General features: G+C 33.2%; 1 protein-coding gene across 1 annotated transcript in view; it reads right to left on the bottom strand.

The window, feature by feature from the left end:
- Positions 1-26,496, bottom strand: part of LOC126885102 (dynein axonemal heavy chain 12) — a 660,248-nt gene that overhangs the window by 353,447 nt on the left and 280,305 nt on the right. Inside the window, exons 14-16 of the mRNA XM_050651529.1 lie at positions 16,303-16,631; positions 8,789-9,119; positions 141-420 (exon numbers count right to left, since the gene is read on the bottom strand). Of these exons, the coding sequence (XP_050507486.1) occupies positions 141-420; positions 8,789-9,119; positions 16,303-16,631 (940 nt within the window). The remainder of the gene's footprint in view (positions 1-140; positions 421-8,788; positions 9,120-16,302; positions 16,632-26,496) is intronic.

Here is a 26,496-nt window from a genome sequence, read left to right on the forward strand (position 1 = left end):
GTCTATGTATCTAAGCATTAAATGTTTAATTGCTTCTGAAGAAAAATGCCGTTTACAGTTAGAACAAATATTATTTTAGAACAAATAATTCTTTTACTATTTCTTTAAAACTGTAATATAATTAGTAGGTACTGACTTACCTAGCTGTATCAACAGTTGGTATCAAAGCCTGCATAATATTTTTACATTCATCTACCCGTTCATATTTTACAACATCTGGCCAATATTTCCAACCTCCTTTTAGTCTATAATTATATCCATAGTCAAAAAGAAGACCTTCAGATGGAATAGTTAAGTCAACTTTTTCTAGACATTGAGGATAGGGATGTTGTTCGTTTTCTCCTCTCCACAAAGTTTTATAAAATTCGTCAAATTTTTCTCTTGAATCTTTATCTAGGATTGAAGCTATACCCCAAACTCCTAAAATTATAAAATTATTGATTTAATGTTTAAAATAAATAATTTTTTTGTTTTAAAATACAATCTGTTACATCACAGTAAGTAGCACTAAGCATGTTTATCCAACGAAGAAAATTTTTAGTCCAATGACTATCAACTCCTAATGGGTTTATTACTAATACCTAAACTAAGTACGTCGAATTCGCTTATTGGAATAACCTTCGTGTCAAGCAAAAGTATTCTTATAACCGGGATATTCTAATAACCGATCATTGGTGGCTAGTAGAAACGTTTCGGGAGATCAAATTTCTATTCCTTAAAGCGGGATATTCCTATAACAGCTATTCTATTAAGCGGGTTCGAGCGGGTTCGACTGTATAGACACGTATTTTCTAAATGGTAAGTCAAGAGCAGTTCTAATGTTCAGTCTATTTAGTTGTGTGGAGTTGTCCAAAAAATTCACTACTAATTCGTTGGGGTGCTTTTTCAGTCGTTTGGAATATTTGTCACTGCATTATTTGCTTCACTGTCTCGATCTTCAAATCCCTGTAAATGTCTGCATTTGGAATGAACCACGGTGCATTTGTGATGGCACGAAGAACCTTGGATTGAAATCGCTCTAGTATTACTAGGTTGCTGTCTGCTACAGTTCCCAACAGTTCAATCCGTATGTCCAGATGGGCCAGATAATTTTTTTATACACTAACATTTTGTTAGATAAAGATAAGGTAGATTTTTGGCAGAGTAATCAGCAATATTTTTAGAATTTCATTCATAATATTGCTTCCTCTTCACCCAGATGTGTGTTGTCCATGTTAGCCTCCTGTCAAGATGTAATCCAAGATATTTTACAGTATTATTTTTATGAATGTTCCTGTTATGCATTAGGATATTCGGTGTTTCTTTTTGATATTTAGTGATTGTTCGTTAATTCATTTTGCTTCGTTGATCTTTATGTTGCATTTCTTAGCACATATTTCAATTAAATGTATGTTTTGTTGCAATATTTGAGCCGCATGTATGGGATCTGGGTTTTTTACCAGAATTTTAGTGTCATCCGCGAATGTTGCGATTGTAGATTCTTCTCCAGTTGGGAAATCAGCTGTAAAGATTGTGTAGCGAATTGGTCCCAAGACGCTGCATTGCTAGACCCCAGACTTTATGTTGTGGATGTTAGACACACTTTCTTCGTATTTTAATGATGTTCTGAAGCTATTTCCTTGTGGCATTTTTGTAACCAACTATTTAAAATGGGCAATAAGCCACAATTTTACTAAAAAAATTATTTTATTAACGTTTCGATGTAAAAGTCGGATGTCGTTGTCAAAATACAAAATTTTAATAAATGAAACAAAAATGTTATTTCTTAGTAAAAAATTCTTCTAATAATTTATTTAATCTGGCTCATTTATGTCTAACTCCTAAATATCAGCAATATCATTTTAAAGTCTTTTTAAAGTCTTCTACTTTAAAATGTATAATATATGTCTGAATTGCCGATATAAATGAGTCAGATTAAATAAATTATTAGAAGAATTTTTTACTAAGCAATAACATTTTTGTTTAATTTATTAATATTTTGTATTTTGACAACGGCATCCGATTTGTACGCCGAAACGTTAATAAAATCATTTTTTAGTAAAATTGTGGCTTATCTTGCATAGAATAGCCTTTCTTCGAGGTACGATTTTATTATTGAATATAGGAGTTGAGAGATTTCTTTCTTCAGTTTGAATAACAATCCTGAATGTCAGACCTTGTCAAATACTTGACTTACATCCAAGAAAATGGCATTGCCAAAGCTCTTTTCCTGGAAAGCTGATTGTATCTTTTCAACCACCCTATGCACTTTTTCAGTTGTGCCGTGGTTTTGGCGAAAACCGAACTGAAGATTTGGTATATAGTCTATTGAAATGTTGCATTTAGGGTTGCATTTCTTAGAGGAGTCAATTTTACTTTTTTAATGTGTAGGGCGGTTTAGTAGAAGCTTAAGTTCAAGTTTTTAGGGTCGCCACCCTTGTCCCCCGGCCACCATCTTGGAAAAAGGGGTGCGAAGGGTTTTCGCACTGTATTTCCTAAACTAGTAAACTTCAGAAAATTTAATTACACATAAAATGTAGCAAATTAAATTTTCTATAATTTTATATGCATTAATTTTTATGGTCAAGTGACCAACAGAAAGTTATAAACAAAAATAAGAGAAAATTTTGTAAGAAGTTTCCGTTTGGAGATTATAACTTTTTTTCGTTCATTTCATAATATAATAACATCATAGCGATTTTGTAGAGGATTTTTCAAGGAACAATTTCCACTATAAAGTTGATTATTTTTATTCATTTATCTAGGCTTTACAGCGCTCCAAACTTGACCAAATTCTCGAATTCTCATAGGAATACAATAAAAACAAAACCTTAGGCTTACTTTTCTATCTATATATTTATTTATTATGATTTTAACATTCCTATGCTATTATTAATGTGCGCTGGAGGCGCGTTTTCTGTGTGGTATCCCCAATAGGCCTAATCCACGGACAATTACTAGACAAAATATTATTATTTATTATTATATGTTGAATTTATTTTTTATTTAGCGTATGGCTTAAGTATATCACAGAACATATTTAGATTTATGCATTATACAATGCATCACAAACAGATGTCCAATTTTTTTATATATTCGATTGACCCTTCGGTTGCCATTACAAAGTCTATAGGGTCGCCTGTATATGCTCTGCGTGGGCAGTCCTGAACAATGTGACTGATCGTCTGTCTTGCAGCGCCGCAGTCACAAGAAGGCGAGGGGAGTTTACCCCATCTGTGGAGGGAGTCGGCGCATCTTCCACAGTTTGTTCGAATTCGATTAAGGGCTGCCCAAATCTTACGGGGACGTTCAAATTCGCCAGGTTTCCCTATGATGTCCGGTAGACTATGGTAATGTGGATCTGTCCTACTTTCCCAATCTTCTCTCCATCGGGTATTTAAGTCAAAGTTGGATTGCTGCAGCGCTTGATCAGATTGTAGAGGGGGTAACCTGGATCGGAGACGGTTTCCAAGAATATCGGGGATGTCGTTGTGGACTAGAAGCTGGCGACTGTCCATTATTTTGTTATATTCTTTAACCAATGCATGTTCGCGGCGTAGGTTGGGTGGTGCTATATTACTAAGGGTAGGTAGCCACATTGTAGGGGTGGGCTTAATTGTGCCTGTTATCATACGCATAGTACGGTTTAGTTGGGTGTCGACCAGGTGGGTATGCCTGCTATTTAGCCACACTGGAGCATAGTATTCTGCCACCGGATATATCAGGCCAAGAGCAGAGTATCTTAATGTTGATGCTGTGGACCCCCATGTAGTGCCGCAGAGTTTCTGTATTATATTGTTGCGTGTTTTCAATTTTGCTGCTGTTTTCGTCAGGTGTTCTCTGAATGTGAGCGTTCTGTCTAGAGTAACCCCAAGGTATTTCGGGTATTTATTGTGTTTTAACAGCTTGTTATTAAAATACACTCGCAATTCTCTGTTTGCCAACTTGTTGTTTAGATGAAAAGCTGATACTTCAGTTTTTGTAGTACTTGGCTGTAGTCTCCATTTCTTAAGGTATTCGCTGAGGATGGATAAGTCATTCGTGAGAGTGATTTCTGTAGTTTCTAAAGATTGGTGGCTTGTTGCAAGGGTCCAGTCGTCAGCTAGCATATCCAAACTTCCGAGATTCGGTTTCAGGCATGTCAGCAATATAGAGGCTGAAAAGTAAAGGGGCAAGGACAGAACCCGGTGGAAGACCATTGTTAAGTTTCATCTGTCTACTCGTCTCCTTTTCCATTATAACCTGGAAGGCTCTGTTGGTCAGCATGTTGTCAATGAGGTTAATTATCTTTCTGCAGGGGATAATGCGGGCCAGTTTATATATTAATCCCTGTCTCCAAACAGTATCATATGCTGCTGTTAGATCTATAAATACTGTTGCTGTCTTTTGTTTCTTTTGAAAACTAGCTTCTATAAAAGTTGTTAATGACAGCACTTGGTCCGTACAGCTTCGATGAGGGCGGAAGCCAGCTTGTTCAATGGGGACATTTTCTAGTATCCTGTGACTAATTCTGTTGAGGAGAAGCTTTTCTAATAGTTTATATACCATGCTGAGTAGAGCTATGGGGCGGTAGTTTTCTGGCTTATCGTTTGATTTGCCCGGTTTCGGAATTGCAATTATCTTTGTTCGCTTAAGTGAGAAAGGAATGTTACCTGACTGAAGTATATCATTAAAGAACATTGCAAGCCACTGTTTCGTGTATGCACCACTGTGTATCAAGAACTCTGGATGGATACCATCAAAGCCAGGTGCTTTACCTGATTTCATTTCTTTCAGCGCATGTGTGATTTCAGAAATAAGTATTCTTGCTGAATATATGTTGAAAAAAATCTATCGTAGTTATTATTTTTTCATTTTTTTGTGATAGTCCAGGCTGCGAGTCAAGATCTGAATCAGTAACCGAGGTGAATTTTTGTGGTATAATGAGAGTTATAGTTGGCGTCATTATCGGTAATTCATCTTCCAATTCATTTTCTTCAATTATTAATATTGATATGTCCACCATGTTGCTGGAACTTTCACCACCACAATGGAGGCACAATGCTGAACATTTGAGGTCTGCTTTTCGGGAAACACATGCACTTCCAGTTTCCATTGCATCTGAAAAAGATGAATTTAATAAGCTCGGGGTTACTGGAGGCTCGGGGGTACTAAAGTTTGGATTGGTATCCCAAAATTTTCCATGCTTTTTCCAGCCCCAATCTTCTGGATCACAATGTTTACCGAGCCATGATTGATTATGGTGATACACTCGGAGTCTGTGGAAACGGGCTGCATCTTGTGTTGGAGGAAGTGAGAAGAGATTAAATGCATTTTTGTCACTGTTTTAGCGAATCGTTTGTATCTCAGGGTTTCCAGAGAATCGTGTTTATTTCCGCCATATAAAGAGACGAAAAACGTTCGCCAACAACAGTGAGTAAAGATGGCTCGACTTTCCCACTGACAAATAATTTTCCCCAGAGGTTTCTTACAACTAAAATAACCACCACTCCTGATGCGCGCTTACAAAAAACACAAAATGCTTATCTAATCGCAAAAATATAAATTTTACCCACAAGACTCTCAATATTATTATCTATAAAACTCAAAATACTTTTCATAATTTTTAATACGACTGCACGTGGCCAAATAGATGGCACAACTGTAAGAATAAGTTAAGTAAAGGGGAACCGACTGCTGTGCTCCCTATGATAAATTATAATAATAAAAGTAATAGCAGGCAGATATTCAGTCCGGTACGGAAGAAGAATGACGTGACTGCAAATTTTGTCAATTCCCGTTTATTGCGTAATTAACTTCTAAAATACTATGTACAGATGATATAAAAATGACCGACTGTAAAAATGTGCTGAGCCACTATAGGGTAGTTGCGTCGTTACTGAAATACGTGATATGTTAGACCTTGTTTCAGATGCGTAATGACGCAACTTCAGATAGGGTTGAAAATGGAGCGATTAAATTAAGATAAGGAAATTCGAACCAATATCGATGAAAATAAAATCATCGTTGTCAAAAAACAAACGCCAGACCGATGCTCCTGGACGATTACTCTTCATTTAATCCCTATTTGAAATATTTAAAAACCGTTTTTGAAGAATTTTGCATTTTGCGGTTGCGTCATTCTTCTTCTGATCCTGCGAATTTGTCCCCAAACAACTTCTTGGGCCTTTTTTATATATGCTTAGGGTTCTAAGTTTTATAGTGGGAAGAAAGGTCAAAAATAGATTAATAATAGCATAGGAATGTTCAAATCATAATAAATTGTATGAATAAAAAAATATATAGATAGAAAAGTAAGGCTAACGTTTTGTTTTTATTGTGTCCCTATGAGCATTCGAGAATCTGGTCAAGTTTGGAGCGCTGTAAATTCTAGATAAATAAATATATATAATGGGATTTTATTGTAAAATGAACTGAAAAAAGATATAAGCTCCAAAAGGAAACCTGTTAAAAATTTTTAATTATTTTTGTTTATATCTTTTTTGTTGGTAACTTGACGATAAAAAGTAATAGAAACAAAATCATAGAAAATTTAGTTTGCTACATTATATATTTTATTCGATTTTCTGTAGGGTTGGTAGTTTACGAGATATAGCGCGAAATCCCTTTGCACCTATTTTCCAAGATAACGGCCGAGGACCCCAAAAACTTGAACTTAAGCTTCTACTGATCCCTCTACACACTAAAAAAATAAAATTGACTCCTCTAACAAATGCAATCTAGGGCCTAAATAACGTAACATTTCAATGGACTAATAATATTGTTGTTCTGTATAAATATCAATAATTAGTCTACTTGCAATGATTTTCTCTGCAACTTTAGATATATCTGGTAGGGCAACCCTGCAACTTTTAATAGGCTAATGGGTCGGTAGAATGTAATCTCATGTAGAGGTTTTCCTGGTTTTGGAATCGTAATTATTTATGCTAACTTCCATTGTGCAGAAAAGTAGCATGTTCTTAGTATTGAGTTAATGATTTGTGTTAAACTTAGGATTTCTTTTCTAGGTAGGTTACTTAATGTTGGCCGTTATCAGATCATGTCCAGGCGACTTCTTTTTATTGAGGTTTTTTATTAGACCTTTTACTTCATTAGAAGGTGCCCATTTGGGTGTTAGATTCATTTAATTGGGACTATCTAAATATTCGTAGATGTCGTCATCTTCATTGATTCTGTTTGTTAGTGGCTGAAATACCTTTTCTGGGTGTTTTGCGAAAGCGCCTGCTTTTTCCTGATCTGTCTTTAACTATTTTAATTCTTCTGATAGGTGTAATTTGGTTTTGTGGCCGCTTCAGCTTATTTGTGGCCTTCCATAATGACCTATCTGTTACTATGTTGTTTTCGTAATTATTTTATTTCTCTACCAAAAATAATTACTACTACAAAATAAATAAATACACTAAGCATCAAAATTAACGCACCACCTTAAAAATGAGACATTTTTGATGTTTTGTATTTCCTAAACCTGTTGTCCGATTTTAGTGTTTTTTTTATTATACTATAGCTTTATTCTTCAAGAATATCGACGTACTAATAGTAATGCTAAACAGTTAAGTGTCATTGTAGACCGGGTGTAACAATGATAGTGTGTTTTTTCCTCAAAGTTTGGAACACCCTGTGGAATATTCTAGCGTATATAAGATATTGAAATTAAAACTAAACTGTAGCCTTAGGCATTCTTAACATTTTGCTTTTTGATTCATTCGCTTATGTGGGATCGTAAAAAAATTAGGTGCTTTAACAACTAGTCATGTTATTCATCAATACAGGGTGTTTCTAAATAAGTGCGACAAACTGTAAGGGGTAATTCTGCATGAAAAAAAATGACCGTTTGCTTTATAAATATATATCCACAAACGCTTCGTTTCCGAAATACGGCATGTTGAATTTTTTCTTACAAACTGACGATTTATTTATTGCTCTAAAACCGGTTGAGATATGCAAATGAAATTTTGTAGGTTTTAAGAGGTAGTTATTGCGCATGTTTTGACATACAACTAAGAATTTTATATTCATCATTGGTGTGCATACGGGATGTACCTAAAATATTTATACCCTTATGCACGCCAATGGTAAATATAAAATTCTTAATTGTATGTCAAAAAATGCGCAATAACTACTTCTTAAAAACTACCAAATTTCATTTGCATATCTCAACCAGTTTTAGAGCAATAAATAAATGGTCAGTTTTTAAGAAAAAAATCCACATCCCGTATCTCGGAAACAAAGCATTTGGGGACATACCTTTATAAAGCAAACGGTCATTATTTTTTTATGCATAATTACCCCTTAAAGTTTGTCGCACTTATTTAAAAACACCCTGTATTAATGAATAACCTTGCTAGTTGTTAAAGTACCTAACTTTTTTATTATCCAACATAAGCGAATGAGACAAAAAGCAAAATGTTAAGAAAGCCTAATGCTATAGTTGAGTTTTAATTTAAATATTTTATATACGCTAGAATATTCCACAGGGTGTTCCAAACTTTGAGAAAAAAACACACTATCATTGTTACACCCGGTATACAATGACACTTACCTCTTTGGCAATAATATTATTACGTCGGTATTCTTGAAGAATATAGCTATAACACACTGAAAAATTACTCAAATCGGACAACAGGTTTAGGAAATACGAGACATCAAAATGTCCCATTTTAAAGGTGGTGCGTTAATTTTGATGCTTAGTGTAGAAGTGATAATGGTGGTCCAAATGCCAAAAGAAATAAAAAATGAAATTTCCATTACAATTAATAATATTTAACTTAGTGGTGTCACAAAAAACAGTTTCAGAACCTATTTAATATACCTGCTTGAATAAAAGCAGCCTGTGTCCAAAATTCCATATATTTTTCTTGATCCTCTTTTTTGGGATTACACTCAATTGCATCGTTCATATACATTTCAAACATATTCATCATATTCAAAACTAGACTAATATCCCCTGGATTGCAGAACATAGTACAATGTTTCTTTATAAAATTCAGTGAAGGAGGCACAATCCATTTGAACATACTATCAATAAAATCTGTTCTGCTAGAGGGACACCATAAATTATTACAAGTAGGGATCCAAGACTGAAGAAAAGGTTCCCAGCCCAATGTTACTGGTTCCATGTATACCATACCACATCTAGAAACCTTAAAATGAAAAAAACTATGATTTCATTAAATAAGAATACTTCTTTTCGGTACAAGTAACATACTGATAACTTAAGTAGACACAATATTATTACTTTATAGTCTTTATATTTAAGGATTCTTTCATTTTTTGCTATGAAGTAAACAATTTTAGAATGATTTTTTTCTACTTTCTATTCTCTGAATTATTCTAGGTTGGGTATTATCCTACTGGGCAAACTTTTCAATCTTGGCCAAAAAAGTTGGGCAATGAAATACCAAAAAAAAGTATTCGCAACAAAAGGCCTCAAACAGAGATGTGGTCTATCATCTACACTTTTTAACATATACATCGATCAGGCTTTAGGAGAAAGTGGTAGAAAATGTTGAACAATGGACGTATACCAGATACAAGAAAATATATTATATTCATTACTTTTCGAAGATAACCAAGTAATTTTTACACAAGACGGGGAGGAGCTGGAATAATATCGTTAATTGGGAAGAATAGTATGATAAGTCAAAAATGGTCCATTTTTAGTTTATATCAACAAACTACTCAGAATGAATGGATCTATTATCTATTATGGAGAAAAGTATTGTAAGTGCAGTTTAAACGACAAGCTCTAGAGAGCTCTGTGAGCAATTATGTCATCTCCCACTTCCACACAACCGGTGTGGAGAAGACTCGGACTCGGACTCGGGTAACTTAGTTGTCTACCTACACTTCGTGCTAAGCTTAGGTCATTTTTATTTAATCAATACTATTATAAGTCAAAATATTAATACTGCTTGCGTCTTATCAGTGAATATTTTTGGAGCAAGAGAATTATATTTCAAAATATCAAATATCATACTCTTCTTTAACAGGTAAGCATTTATTTTTACTATAATCTTGGTCAGTGTGATGATTACAAATAATATGATACTCTTGAATAAAATAAGTACACCTTTATCTTTATTTCATTTTGAGTTAACATAGTTTTCAATATAATTTTGCCCCAAGTATAACGTGATATTTTTAGTTAACATTGTCTTCACCATAATTTAACTCAAATCCAAGAAATTATTTCGTTTTATCATTCTATTCCTTAAAATAATTTTTTCTTACTAGATACTTAAACTAGGATTTTCGTTTCTATTAAAACTCTTTGCAGCACGAGATTTCATAGATTTATTCGATTGCACGTGGTGTTAAATGACTTCACTTTTCAAGAAACAACAAACTGATAAACATTCGAGTGTAAGTAAGCCGATATCTAAACTGTGGGAATTTCACCAATTAAAGATAACACTACTTAATAGGAACAGAGGCCATAAGTACCTCTTGCGTATGTGTAACTTGATAAAAATAGATTAGTAATGCCCGGTTGCACCAACAGATCTTAAGCTTAAGTCGAGAATATCATAAGAATTAATATAATATAATTATAATATATTACAATAAGAATACCATAATATAATAATATATATATAATTGATAATAAGGTAAGAATCTAAAATTATGGTACAACGTAAGTGGTACTCAAGGAGGCCCTATCTATAAGTAGAACTTAGCTAAGCTGGAGCTTAAAATCTGTTGGTGCAACCAGACATAAGTGGTTCAAATTTCCATCGGGTGTACAGAAAAGAGTTAATAAATATGTGCGTTGATTGCACAATTTTTTATGGACCTAATAGCTAATATGTATTTTGTTCTAGAAAATGAGTGGGAATGGGAATCGAAGTCGTATTCTACTAGACCTCGCTAGGAAAATTTGTGAAAGAGATAAAGATGAAAGTAATACCCGACATGAAAGTAAGGGTTTGTATTCTCATCTGCCATTTGTGACTATTAATGAAAGTGAAAACCATAATATTCCCATATCAATGATTCTACCACCAGCAAGTTACAAGGTACTACTTTTATAAATGAAAGTTCTAAAATTGGTTCTCCTTTAGCTGAAAAGCAATACGGACAATATTTTCATATGGCTGTTGATTTTGAAAACAAAGAAAACCAAAAAAGTCCAACTATCGACGAACCACAGGTACTGAAGATGAAATAGGACCAACGTTTACCAATAATGACGTTACAATCAGTAAGGAGCGTGAAAAGGACAGTAGCAGCTCTTCGTCTTCCATATCAACCAGTTCTTCTAGTATTTCAGTCTTTGATAACATCTCGGGCGACACAAATTATTCTTCCAGTAGCTGTTTGTCATCCTCTGATGATTCTTCTGATAAGGGGCCTCCTTCAAATGTGAACTCTAATAATGGGAACCAAAATTCAAGCAACAAAAGACGCTCTGTTAAAAACCCATGTCGTCCACCAGATAATGTAAAAAACGAAAGAGAATGATATCTCAGTGGCAAGAAAATGTTGCTAAGATGATGAGGAATAGTGGTCAAAGTTATACTTCGATAAAAATCACGAAAAAAGAAGATGTAATCTAATCCTAGTCACCTGCTATATAAAATGTCATACAAAGAACAGGAATTTAAAACCATAAACGTTCTTCAAAGCAAACGACGACTTCCATCAGCACGTGACGTTACTCTAAAACAAGCTTACAAGAAGAAAGTGGAAATAAGTGAAAAAAAAAGCTGACCTGCTCTCTCTTTTTGAAAAGAAAAAGAATGTAGCGGTTATGCCACAATAATACTATAGGGATTTTTACGCTAACTTGTAGAAACTTTCATTTTTTTTAATGGGAGCCCAAATTTTTTATTTTTTTATATTGGTATTGTACGATAACTGCGATTTTTTTCATTCATTGTTATTTAAACTCTAATAAAGCATTTAAACTGTTCCGTTTTATTGTCGCTAACCTTTAACTACCCGCGTATCAAGTTATAACATAACTACACGCGTGGCGTACTTTGTACGCCACAAGAAAATACACTTAAAAACAGCGGATTTGATTAATTTTTTTTTTAAATACACTTAGTTGTTTGTTATAAACCTTATTCGGCATCAGTGAATACTTGGAGTTTATTTTCAGTAAGCCAATTGGGATTTATAACTGGAATCATGGAATAACTGGATTCCATGATAAATAAAATTACTAATAAAAAATTTTTTAAATGTGATTTTTTACAGGGTAAAAAGTATTGTTTATAAAGATAAATATATTTTGTGCCATAGTGACTAAAAAACAATTAAAATATGTACTTATATTACGACTTATGGTAATATAATTCTGGGGTATATTGTCCACCACCGGAAACAACAAATAATAAAATGTAAATTACGATCTTTCCAGAACGCCGATTATAACGAAACTAAAACCAAATTGTAAAGCACATTCCAGTTATAGGTTAGAGAGATAAGCAAGGTCAAAAATTAAATTTTTAAATATATTTCCAGTAGAATTCTTATATCTGGCGTACAAAGTAGGCCAGCGCGTGTAGTTAGAGGCTAATAACCTTATAATTGTGAAATAGTAGATACAACATTTTTATACAGAAAAGTATTATAACTCAAAATGGGGATGAAAAATATGAGTTGGGGGTGGTAAATGGATTGGATGTAAAACCCATATTTTCAATTAATACTGTAAGTTTTAATTATTCTGATGAAAAGGATATTTAATATTGTATTGCTTAAGTAATCCGATCTCGTAACCCATCTCAATCTTTAATTGTCTTTTCTGTAAACTTAATGTTTTTGAAATATCATACTATTCTTCCCAATCAACGATATGATAAGGAAATTAAAGGAAGAGTAAGAGCTATTGGGACTCAAGATAAATATGTGTAAAACCGAATATGTATTGATCCGAGGTTGCAGATTTGAAGTTAAATATTAAGGTTCAATGATAAGCCGAGATGGTACTTGTATGAAAGTTATACAAATGAAAATAGAACGGGGAAAGCAATCCACAAAACCACTCCATAGTGTTATGTGGAACAACACTCTAACCAAAGAAGACGAAAAAAGCATCTTTCAGAGGACAGTGCTAAATACTACCCTAGCCTATATGGAGCATAAGTATGGCCAATGACAACAATACGAAATAAAATACGAACAGTTGAATTGGACTTTATGAGAAGAAGTCTACAAATTACCAGAGAAGATAGAATAAGAACAGAGGTAATATGGAACTGAATGGAAGTAGAATGCTCAAGTACAAAAAAAATTGGAAAACAAAACCCTTCAGTGGTATGGGCATGTACAAACAATTCCAGAGCACAGGTGACCGAAAATAATATTGGACTGGCACCCACCGAGAAGAATACGTAGAGGAAGACCTTCTATGAGATGGACAACTTACATAGGAAATGCTATGACAGGAGACCTCAGAGAAGGTGACTGAGAGAATAGAGTGCTGCGGAGGACGAAAACTGCGAACTCATATTTGTAAAAAGCCGAGGAAGAAGAAGAAGGATAGTTTCTTTTAAAATATTGTTTTAATAATCTACATATCGAGTGCTGTTGCCAGTTCATATATTTTATATGCAGCACTACTTTATCGAATTAACTCGTGTGTATAAGGATTCCTCTCCTATTTCTACCTTTTTCCTTGCTAAATTATCTCATAGACTATAGGAAGCTTTCTATAATCTACATTAAAACAGCATAAAGACACCACGGTACCACCACGACACCACCAGGATCCGAGATATTTTTGTATCAAATATAAATACAAATGAATACGATTTGAATATTATTTAATATTAACCTTCGTCGGGCGGCATAGGTACAATTGTAACTTTTGAGTTTTTAAATTGTGATAACTTTTTTTGTTAAAGAAATAGAGACTTGAACTTTTGTAACATCTCTACATTTATCCAGTAGATTATGTGAGCCAAATATAACAAAGAAATCTTCATTCAGTTCTCAGCAGACGGCTTAAATTTTCCTACCCCCATAAACGACGGCATAGGTACATTTGCACCTTGTATTTTTTTTCAATAAATGTTATAAAAAATCAGTACATTTTGTATTTAAATGATAGTTTATTTGAAACAAAAATCAAAAATGAATGTTACTGTGGATTTTCGCAACATATATGTCGTTTTAGACAAAGAATGTTCGTCACACACAGGTAGAAAACATGCTACACAACTTTTTTTCGTTTTAGGCTGTTTTTTCCGTTCGTTTCCACAAACATGGTAACTTCCGTTACTGAAGTAGATCCACGAATGCTGTAAGATACTTGAGGAGGAGTATCTACAGCAAGACAAAGATCTTTAGAAAGATCCTTCAAAAACTTCTTGCGTTGGTCCTTTTTTGTAATGAATTGTTGTCTCGATATTTATAATGGAGGATGCTAAGCCAGTGACATCAATCATATTACAAAAAAATGTCAAGTACCAACTCAATGTTCGACGCTTGAGCGTACATTAACCCAGCATTTTATCCATCGTATCAACATCCCTTTAGATTTATTCTAATCCTTAATCATTTCAGGCTACTTGTCCTGTCATATGCATGGAAGGGAGTAACACTACTGCTTTGTTTTTCTTTAGCAAGTAAGAACATACGGTAGCATTATGATTGTACGCCAGATTTGTGGGAAAACAGCTCTTTCCTTGCTAGCTTTCATATTGGTGAGCAAAAATCTCTTATTTTTTTTCTAAATGAGCCCACGAACGGTATGTGTCACAAATTCTAGACTTTGGCGAGTTCAAAACTGGTAAAAAGTTATCTGTGGTAACCTTTCGCCCAGAACTTTTATAAGACGTGACCATATCCAAAAACTGTTCGTTTGCCAACGTTAACTTTCCGGGAACCATATTCTGTTTTTTAAATATGAAGATGAATTTGTATGGGACAAGGTGTTTGATGTATTACAAACCCAAAATACCATGGTTAGTGTGTTTGAAAGATATATATTGTGTACGTTTTGTAGGTATGGCCTCTAAACGGAAACAATTGTTCATCTATGGTTATGCATTGGGATGATTTGTAGTCTTGTTGCACATTTTTATTCAGCATTGTCCAGATATCTCGTATGAGTACAGCCTTATCAGCTTTTTTGCGTTATTGACGGGTATTTTCGTTGTCAAATCTTATAAATATTAGCATATTGTTAAGATGATCACGAGACATAGCTGCACGTATGAGTGGCAGAGGCTCCATATTCCCCATCTCACATAAGTTTTCTTCGTTGATTCTATTTATACCTCTTTTGTCGGCATTATGGTAAACTAGATGTAGAATCATTAATAGTAATGATATGATAATTTTCAGGTATACATATATTGACAACCATCAAACAACTAAATGTGGATGAAATCTATGTTTCCAGTTGAAATACAATACTTACAATGCTACCCTTCCTAAATTTGTTTACGACCACTATTTCCAAAAGTTTAGTGTTGCAGTAATTTCAATAATTTACGAAAGATAACAAGGATCAATTACAAGCGGCGTTCAATCTTTATTTGTGAATCCATACAAGAACAAATTACCGAATATTATTATTTATTTATTGCAATGTTAAACAATTTTTTACCGGTTATTCTAGTAGTAAATAATATTATCTTAAAAATAACAAATATTACCTTTAGATTAGGTAATTTTTGAGAAAATATGTTATAGGTACAATTGTACCTATGCCGTCTGTGACCGGTGTAAAATTATGCCGTTCGACAAAGGTTAAAAACCACTGTTTGTAATTTTTTGATTAACTTTGTTATCAAATATAAATGCAAATGAATACGATTTGAATACGATGTAATATTAAAAATTATTGTTTGTAATTTTTTCATTAGATTTGTTATGATTATCATAATTACGTATTATCATTAGTCCTTTCTGTTGCTAATTTCTAACGTACCTACCTACTACTGAAACAATTTGTTACTTTGTCTGTTTTGATTATTTTAACAACTTAAGTTAGGTTCTTCATCTATATTTCCGCTTTTTTCATGACAGCTGAAAAAAATTTTACATTTTTGCCATGCCCCCTATTGCATACAGGGTGTAAGGTGTAACAAAAAGGCAAGTTATAAATTAAATCACATTATCTGGAACCAAAAATAGTTCGATTGAACACCTTAGTACAAATGTGTACGTTAAAAAAAGTTCAGCCCTTTCAGTTACAAAAAAAAGTTTCAGGTACAAAATAACCATCGATTTTTTTCAACAATTCGGAAACTACCTATTAGAAATTTTTTATTGAAAATGGACATGTGGCATTCTTATGACGGGAACACCTTAAAACAAATATGCCTGTATAATTACTGGTTTTAGTAATGAAACATATGACATTACCGTTGCAGGAGATGCTTGTTCCAAATCCATCACTTCAAATATCAGAGACATCGCATTAGTCATTGACATAACTTCACCTGACATAAGACATAACTTTCTGTTATCATCTAATACGCTATTCATATTTTCAATCCAAATTGCATCTACCGGTCCATCGAAAATCATCCATTTTCTATTAGCACTAGGGTCGGTACAGAAACTGCGAAAAGTAGTTGCTATGACTCCGTCAAACCATTCGTATGATATCGGATCAAATTGTCCATAGAGCTGACCCATTGTTATTGCTTTAGGATTTATAGTAACTATTTCAACTTTTTCTTCAGGTAAACCTAAGGTGCATTATTCAAAATATTATTATTTATCATAAGTAAGTACCTAATACATATATAAATTTTTTTTGTAAAATTGTTTCACTTTAGAAGTAACGCATATAAAAATAAAATTCACAACGAAATAAATTTCCTGTAGCTGGCTGTACACCATTAATCACAAAATTTTTTATTGAATATCCTTTACAAAATGTATAGACTTTTATTAAAATCCCTTCAAAGGCAATATTAAATCGAAGGACGTTTTCGATATAAAAATAGCTGATCAGCAACCGACGTGGTGTGGGGGAATCATGCGCTGCCTATGGGCCGTATCTTTAACAATTTTATCCATCCTTTGAAAGTAATTCATCATCATCATCAGGGCTTTTCATTCCAGGTGGAATGTTTGCCGCTCTTACTTAGAGCTCTCAGATTCGCTTATTGCGGTGAATCACTCCGCATTCCACTTGTATGTTGTCAAAGTTTGTTGGATGACTTGGCTTTCGTTACTATTTTCTTCCACTCATTTCGATATGTGCATAGTTCCCTCCAGTTTTTCACTTCCAGAATTTTGATATCTCTCATGACCTGGTCCTCCCATCTCTCTCTGGGTCTTCCTCTTGGTCTTTCAGTTGCCGGTTTCCATCTGGTGATCTTCTTAATCAGTTGGTCGTTTTTCCTTCTTTCTATGTGTCCCAGCCATCTCAGCCTCTGTGATTTAATAAATCTAACTATATCTTCTCCCTTCATTATGTCTCTTAGTTCATGGTTAATTCTTCTTCTCATTTCTCCGTTGTCCATTCTTATCGGGCCCATGATGCGTCTGAGGATTTTTCTTTCGAATATTCTCAATTTTTCTTCATCTTTTTCCGTGAGGCACATTGTCTCAGCTGCGTACGTAACTACTGGTCTGATTGCAACTCTGTATATTTTCAGTTTTGTATTTCTTGATAAGTTCTTGTCCTTCATAAGCCTATGATATCTCCAGTATGTTTTGTTGCCTGTTAGTATTCGTTCCGTTACTTCTTCACTTCTCTTGTTTTGGCCATTCACTATTACTCCCAAATATTTAAATTGTTGGACTCTTTCAAAAGTGTAGTTTTCTATTTTGATTTCTCTCATCCTGTTATCTTCTCTTCTAGAGCAGAGTAGATATTTTGTTTTTCCTTCGTTAATTTCTAGACCTCTTTTCCGTACTTCTTTTGCCAGGATTGTTACTGCTTCTTTTAATCTTTCCTTGTCTCTTCCCATAAGAACTAAATCATCTGCATATGCAATTATTTGTGTTGAGGAGTGGGCTATAGTTCCTTTAATTTTGCTGGCCTTGACTGTTCCTTCTAGTGCTATGTTGAATAATGTGGTTGACAGGGAGTCGCCTTGTCGCACTCCTGTTTCTATTGCAATTGATTTTGTGCTACCTTCTTCTGTTGTTACTTTGGCTCGAGCTCCATCCATGGTCATTTTTGTTAATCTGATTAATTTTGCTGGTATATCTTGATTTTTCATTTCAATAAATAATTTATTTCTTCCAATACAATCAAAGGCTTTTCTGAAGTCTACGAAGAGGATGTGGAGTTCTATGTTGTGTTCGTGGCATTTTTCGATTGTTTGTGTAACTATGTGGATCGCATCTGTAGTGGATCTGCCTTCTCTGAATCCTTGCTGGTAGTCCCCAATTTTTTTCTCTGTGAATTGATTGAGTTTTTGTTTGATGAGGGCTGTTAGAATTTTATATGTTGTACTCAGTAGAGATATTGCTCTATAATTGTTACAGTTTGTTACTTCTCCTGTATTAAATATTGGTATAATTCTGCCTTCTTTCCAATCCTCGGGCATTTCTTCTGCTTCCCATATTCTAACTATTAGGTTATAGATGCTTGTTACTAACTTTTCCCCTCCGTTTTTAATGAGCTCATTGGGAATTTCATCTGGACCTGGTGTTCTTTTCTGTTTCATTCTTTGAATGATGGCTAAATATTCATCATGTGTTGGCATCCCTATTTCATTATCTCTAATGTCTTCCATTGCGCCTACCTCCTCTGCCGGGCTTTCTTTGCATCTATATAGTTCTGTGAAGTGTGTTTCCCATGATCTATTGTCAATTTTAACTACTGGTCTGCCTTTTCTTTGTTGAGCTTTTAGGTATCCAAATAGTTTGGGGCTGTCTTTACTATTCATTTCTAGTTCCTTTAACAGCTCTTCGATCCACAGTTTTTTTTGTTCTTGCAACAATTATCGGCTGCTTTCTTTTTTCTTTATATTCGTTTCGATGATGCACTTCTTTAGTTGATATCCATTTATCTCTTGCTTGGTTTTTCTGTTTGATTTTGTTTTCGCATTCTGCATCAAACCACTCTTTCCTTCTTTTTATTTCCCTCTGTCCTAGCACCTCTTCAGCTGAATTCAAAATGGATTCTTTTATATTTTTCCATATGTTCTCCATTAGATTACTATGGAGAGATAATTAATGGTATAACCATTATTACTATATCATTTCTGGGTATTCTTTCATATAATTCTTCCAGTTGTTCATACAATTCAATTTTATCATTTTCTGGTGCATTTTCTGTGGGTGCATATATGTTTATGATTGTCATATTGGCTTGTTTGTTTTCTACTTTTATATACGACATTCGTCCATTTATCGCTTTAAATTCTATAACTTTGTCCCTAATCTTACTGTTAACCATGAATGCTGTACCGTTTTTCCCTTGTTTGTTTTCTCCCGAGTAGTATATTGTGTAGTTTCTTTTTTTGATATTTCCTTCTCCTTTCCATCGTACTTCTTGTAGTGCTAGTATGTCTATTCTGTATCTTTGCATTTCTCTTGCTACCTCTTCCATTTTTCCTGGTCTCAATAATGTTTGAACGTTCCAGGTTCCTACTTTTACTCTATTTTTCTTCTTGGTTTTTCTTTTTCTATCTCTTTTTCTTATGTTTGATTCGTTGTTCTTTTTCCGTGCTAGTTTCGTCTTCAGGTTTTCATCCATTTTCTTTACAGTCTCTTTAAATTCCATAAATGCGTTTTCCATATTCGTTTGCCGGTATGTTTTAGTGATTCTAGTCGTTTGTTCTTTACTATGTGCTACTTTTACATACAATCTCAGTTTTTTGGCTTTGTGCCGGAATTATTTGCAGTCTTGGTTATTTTCGCCATATTTTCTGATTCATTTTCGTCATCTCCTGGTGATCTTTCAGTATATGTTCTTCCTCTGGGTTTTCCTTGAGGTGTTTTAGTATTCATCGTTTCGCTTTGTGCCCTGTTGTATCCTAAGCTTTCCACAGTATATGTTTTGTCGTTTATTTTTAGCTTATTATAATTTAGCGATGCTTTCTGACCCCTTTCTATTGCTTCCTTTAAGTGTTGTTTCAGTATTTTTCTCTGGTCTTGTATCTCCTTGGAATAATCTTCACTTAGGTAAATGTCTGTTCCTTTTAGTCTTTTCGATTGGTTCAATATTTCAGTTCTTTTGGAACCGCTTTTAAGTTCCAGTAGTATAGGTCTCGGTAACTGTCTTAGGGGATCTCTTTGTATACCAACGCGTTTTATGTCTATTATGTCTGTGTGTTCATTTAGTGGAACTTGGATTTTAATTGCCATATTTTGTATATTTTTTATCACATCATTTTCTTGTTCACCTTCTTTCTCTGTTATACCGTATACTATAATATTTTTCTAGATCTTCTATTCTTTTTTCGTGTACTTTATTTTCTGATTTTAATGCTATATTTTCAGCTTTTAATTCTGCGATTTCCAGTTTCATGAGCTGTAAATCATTTTGCACTTCATTTAGTTTTTGTTCTATTCTTATGCCTCTATTATCCATACAATCTAATTTTTCACTCATCTTTTTCATCATTTCCTCCATCATTTTTCGACTATGGATTATTTTTCTAAATCTCTAGGCTAGCGTTAGAATCTTTCTCACTTCGACGGTTCGTAAGACTTTGCTTTTATCCAATCTCAGAGATTAGAATTTTACTATTTTGTTACGTAGCGTAAAATGAGCTACAAAATGATTGAAAGTAATTAACAATGTAAAATTAACACATTTTCATACCATTTAAAGGGTTTATACCCAAGTAATTTTGGTGGCTCAGCATATGATTAACCTGTACTAGCACTGATGATGATATTTTTATATCGAAAATATTCTGTGATTTGGTGTAATCCTTGAAGGGATGATAATAAAATTATATTCCTTTTGTAAAAGATTTTTAGGTATATAATAATACTTATTACATTTAGGGATATTTGTATAACTAAACTGGGTATATAACTAAATTATTAAAACTAAAATTAAAAATATTAAACAGAAATATAATAAACTTTCCTATAATAAGTATTAATTTGCTAAATAATAGCTCCCCTTTTATAGGTCCGACATAGCCTAAATTCTGCACTAAGGGTATAAACTATACAGTTTAGCGCAAAAAAAATCTAAGTATAAGATACAGTATTTTCAGAGGAAGGAAAAAATACCCAGTCCCTCTAGATTGTTCATTCTGGCAAATTTAATCATTTTTAACTTCTGGAGGCTTAAATTACGCCCAAAATTTAGAGGTAATTCTGTAAATACAGCCAAAGCCTGTGACATTATATACTTGACTGCTATTAAATTTGTTGTGGACTAAGATGACTACTTAGTCAACTGCATAGCTTAGGGCTTAGGATATGATGCTTGTTGTTGCTGAGTTTAGATATCACCCTATCCATGAACAGGTCCCACAAGAGATGCGATACGATTCTCCCTGTGGAGAATATGTGTCTTAAATGGTGTGCTCACTAGGGAGACCAAAGGATTGTATCCTCGCTCCGACCCTCGCTCCCTGGTATTTATATTCGTGAATTCTGGCATTTAAAATAATTTATTTATTTTACATAGCGATCGATAATAAATATAGTTTCAATCGCTATGTAAAATAAATATTTATTTGCCAGAATTTACGAATATAAATACCAGGCAGCGAGGGTCGGAGCGAGGATACAATCCTTTGGTTTCCGTAGTGAGCACACCCTTAATAACTGTATTGAGCCTCGACTATTCAGCATACACTTTATCCATCTGCAGGTCTCACTGGGAGAACTACACCAAACATCACCTTCGGGTTTCCAGGGTGGCAAAAATAACATTTTTTGGAAAAAGAAAACATTATTTTTGTTCAGATTTAAACTTGTTTATTCACTACGCAAACATACTGACTACATAAACTCGTTTGTTTGTTTCATGGACGTCGACAAGGCATTCGACCGAGATGAACACGATACACTTTTCGATTGCCTGTGGTTAGCAGAACTTGACAACTACGATACATATAAAACTGCTAAAATACTTATATCAGAATTAAGTAGTCTTTATCCAAGTTGGAGATAGTCGTACTAAAAAACTACCAGTCAAACGTGGAGCGTGGAGTACGACAGGGTTGTGTTTTGTAACCCATTCTTTTTAATCTGTACTCTGAAGAAATCTTTAGGGAGGCTTTGGATGACAGACAAGAGGGAGTAAAACTAGGAGAAGAAGTTATCAACAATATCAGATACGCGGACTATACAGCCATTCTTGCAGAAAATTTGCAAGATCTCCATACATTAGTAAACCTATTCAGTGAAGCAAGTTGTCGGAGAGGCCTTAAAATCAATATTTCAAAGGCCAAGTGGATGGCAGTTGAAAAGATTGATATACATGTATATCAATGTTGTTCTGAAGCTATTTCCTTGTGGCATTTTTATAATTACGTATTTTTTATGGGAAATAAGCCACAATTTTACTAAAAAATGAATTTATTAACGTTTCGAAGCCCAAATCGGGTTTCGTTGTCAAAATACAAAATACTATTAAAATAAAACAAACATGTTGTTGCTAAGTAAAAAAATTGTTCTAATAATTTATTTAATCTGACTCATTTATATTGGCAATTCAGACGTATTTTATACATTTTAAAGTAGAAGACTTTAAAATGATATCGCCAATATTTATGAGTTGCGTTCCTGGGACGACTTTACTAAAAGATAGTTCATTCGATTACATGAAATCAATCCCAACTCAAGAATATCCGTCGCAAAAAAATCATAGCATGTGATCTGTCTTTAAAAAGACAACCAAATGCAACGATGACAGTAAAATTCTCGCGTTAAAGATTCCATAGTAAATCACGAGGGAAAACCAGGAAAAAACCTCGTGATACTATCCCGACATCGTAAGTATTTGGTCTTACATTTAATCTACCTTCAAAAAACTAATACCAAATTCTGACTTTAATATGTTTGTTTTGGCTTATTTCCCATAAAAAATACGTAATTACATGTATATCAAGGTCTGCTTTCTCTTAATGGAGAGAAGATAAAACGGCTAAACCATTTTAAATAAGTACATTGAACAGCTGGTTAAATATAAATTCAAACTGTGATGAAGAGGTAATAACCAGGATCTAATGCCTGGTTGTAGGAAAATATTATCTTAAGCTTAAGACATGCTTTAAGCTTAGCTTACGAAACATATGCGTTGCACCATTGCAATGCAGCTTGACACAATGGATTGCCACGTGGATTGGATTGACAAAAATCGAAAATTATGGTACAGCGTAAGTGAGAATTAAAGCGGCCCTATCTATAACTTAAGCTGGACTAAGCTGGAGCTTAAAATTTGTTGGTGAAACTAGACATAAATAACACTTAAGGCTTTTATGACCTGGATACCAGTTCTATGTAACAGAAATCTGTCGATGAATATTTGCAAAAAAGTCCTGAAATATTATGTCTGATATATCTTATTGTGTGGTCGTGAGACATGGACGTTAAAACCACAATGCTAAACAAATTAGGATAATTCGAATTGTGGTGCTATCGACGCATCTAAAAAATATCGTGGGTTAAACACGGGGTACACGGCGCTTGAAGAAAAAGATTGACTACGCAATACGCAATGTTGGCAAATTATCTACGTAGGTATTTGCCTTTGATTATTTTTGAAGGTTCATCTAAAATTGTTTTATACTTGACAGAATCTATCTAGTCAACAATTTTTCAATAATACGGTGATTTCTGTTTTTACGTTTTGAAGAGTTTCATTTTAATAAGTTGTTATTTTTAGCTTTAGAAGAACGATCATAACTTTTTAGACTGCTACAAGTTTTTCAGTTTTGTAACTTTTAGCTTTTGATTTGTATTAGTGTCTGTGTGTGTGTGTGTGTTCACAAAGAGGGGATGGCATTAGATAAACTTTTTGCCACAGATATTTGAAAGTTGAAGATTGAAGATGTCATATTAAATTTTTATTTTAGAATCTTTAAGAAATTGTATGATAATATCATTAATAGTTTTGGTATTGAAGCTTAGTAGATGTGAAATATTCAGCGGTAAACTTACATTCCGCTCCTGAAGTCTAGCAATTAGTGCTTTCGTATGGTTTTTATTAAGTTCACAATTAAAGATTATATGATGTAAATCTGCAGTAGAGTAGTTATCACATGAACAGAGAGAGTTGAGTAGTGTCTGATGAATGTTGTTAATTATAATATTATTATTTATGATATACTCTACCGGTGTCGTGTAAATATTAAATTATCCGCCTATACATACTATTTGTCTCACTTGTACGGTATTCTTCAGTTTCCGCATATTTAACTGTTACGAAATATATTTATATAAAGAAACGTTTATGTTTCAAAAACCTAATAATAAAAACTAATCTCTTAAAGGTATATCTAACTCTAGGTTTGCAAATAGGTGTATTATTCCTGATAACTACATAAATCTTTACATACAGTACGTTATAAATGTATGGAATAAATTCGTTAGTTCGAAAACCGGTGACTTAAAGAAAAAATCTAGGAACAGGTCAATTTTTATTTTTAAGATATGAGTTTTTGTCATAATTTAATATATTATACTAGTGACATCCTCCATCTGAATGTGATTAAGTAATCGATGACTTCTTTAAATGAGAATAGGGGTCATGTGCTAGCTAATTTAAAAGGTTATTGAATTATCTATTCAGTAATATAAACATTAACATAATTTTTTATACAGGGTGTCCAGAATTTTTTTTTAATTAAACTAATTGACACAAAAAGAAGAATAGGTGTAATTTATTTAAGTCAAAATGTTTAAGTCAAAAAATGTTTATTTAGCAAATAATCATTGCTTTTCGCTTAAATTCAATGTTCAAGTTGCCACCCACTTGACTCTCGGCAGCTTGAACATTTAGTTTAAGCGAAAGGCAATGTTTATTCGTAAAATAAACATTTGTCTGTTTTCTAACAGCAGAATAAAATATTTTGAATTAAATAAATTCCATATACATTCTTCTTTTTGTATCAATAATTTAATTAAAAAAAATTTAGACACCCTTTACTATATAGAGAATTTAATAAACTTTCAAACGAGATAGCACACGACCCCTATCCTCATTTAACAACGATTAAGCCATCACGCCTGAAAGGCGTCCCTAGTTTGATATATATGCCAAAAAATCATAATTTAAAAATAAAAATCGACCTTTTTTTTTCTATTGGCTTTGGATTACTTGATCCATTCAGCCACGATACATACTAAATTACTGTTTGCTACAATATTCCAAATATAATAATATTACGTACATATGCGCACAAATAATACTTATGCACGCACATACATAGATAGGCAGATACTGAAGTCAATAAAAAACAAATAAACCAAAAAGGGGGGTGGAAACATTAAATTGACCGGCAGGTATACCCTTCATTCATGGCCCTAACCAACTTAAATTAATTTATAAATAACGAAATTGACAAAAAAACTAAATGCTAATACTTAATACTAATAAATATATATAGGTTTTTTTAACACAGCGCTAAGGCTTCAACCCGGTTCGACACCGCGGAGGTTTAGACCTTCTTTATGTTTTTAATCTCTTTCTCTTTTTTATTATTTTATAATTTATTATACCTTTTTATTTATTTTTTTGTTTTTTTTTGTTTTTTAATATTTTTTGTTATTTTTTTTTTGTTTTCCGTTCTCTTGTTTTTTTTTAATTTTTTGTATACATTCTTTTTTTTATTTATTTTTTAATTTTTTCAATATAAATTTTTATACAATTTTATTCTTATTATCTCCCTGTAAAATTTACTTAATAAAATTTCACAGGGAGACAATATTACAAAAGTATAAACATAAAACAAACAATAATAATTATTGCTAAACACATTCAACCGAACTCATTCAGTGCAAGTTAAATTTTCCTCTTAGTCCTTTTTAAAAACTCCCAGATGATTTGTTTAGTCGTAGAATTTCGACGAGACAAATATAAAAGAGAAGCATTATTTTGTGGGAAAGGTATTTGGTCTTGAATCAGATTGTGCATCAAATACTTAACTGCATCATCATTATGTTTGCATTCAAACAACCAATGATTAATGTCATCAACATATCCATTGCAATCGCAAAGATCCGATTCGGATAAGTTAAATCGATAGAGGTATGTCTTGACAGTGGCATGATTAAAGAGACATCTAATAAAATGGAATATATATATATATATATATATATATATATATATATATATATATATATATATATATATATATATATATATATATATATATATATATATATATATATTGCATTTGCGTCCCTCGTGGCTTCTGTATAGTTTTGACTCTTCGTGACTTCCGATCAATATACAGCGTGTATATTAACAAGAATGATTCCATACAGTTAGCGCTCGCTTTGGCATCCGTTATACTGGCAACAATGTACTTATAATATCAAGTAAAATATTTAACCTTGGTCGTGTTTACGTGAGAATTTAGTTGAAGAACCCAGACAAATTCTATTTATAACTTTTGCCAACTAGGTGGTTTGCTCGGATATACGATAAAGATTTGCTGTAAATTCTTTGTTTTC

This window comes from Diabrotica virgifera, chromosome 5 (assembly GCF_917563875.1).
Source record: "Diabrotica virgifera virgifera chromosome 5, PGI_DIABVI_V3a".
Taxonomy (NCBI): domain Eukaryota; kingdom Metazoa; phylum Arthropoda; class Insecta; order Coleoptera; family Chrysomelidae; genus Diabrotica; species Diabrotica virgifera.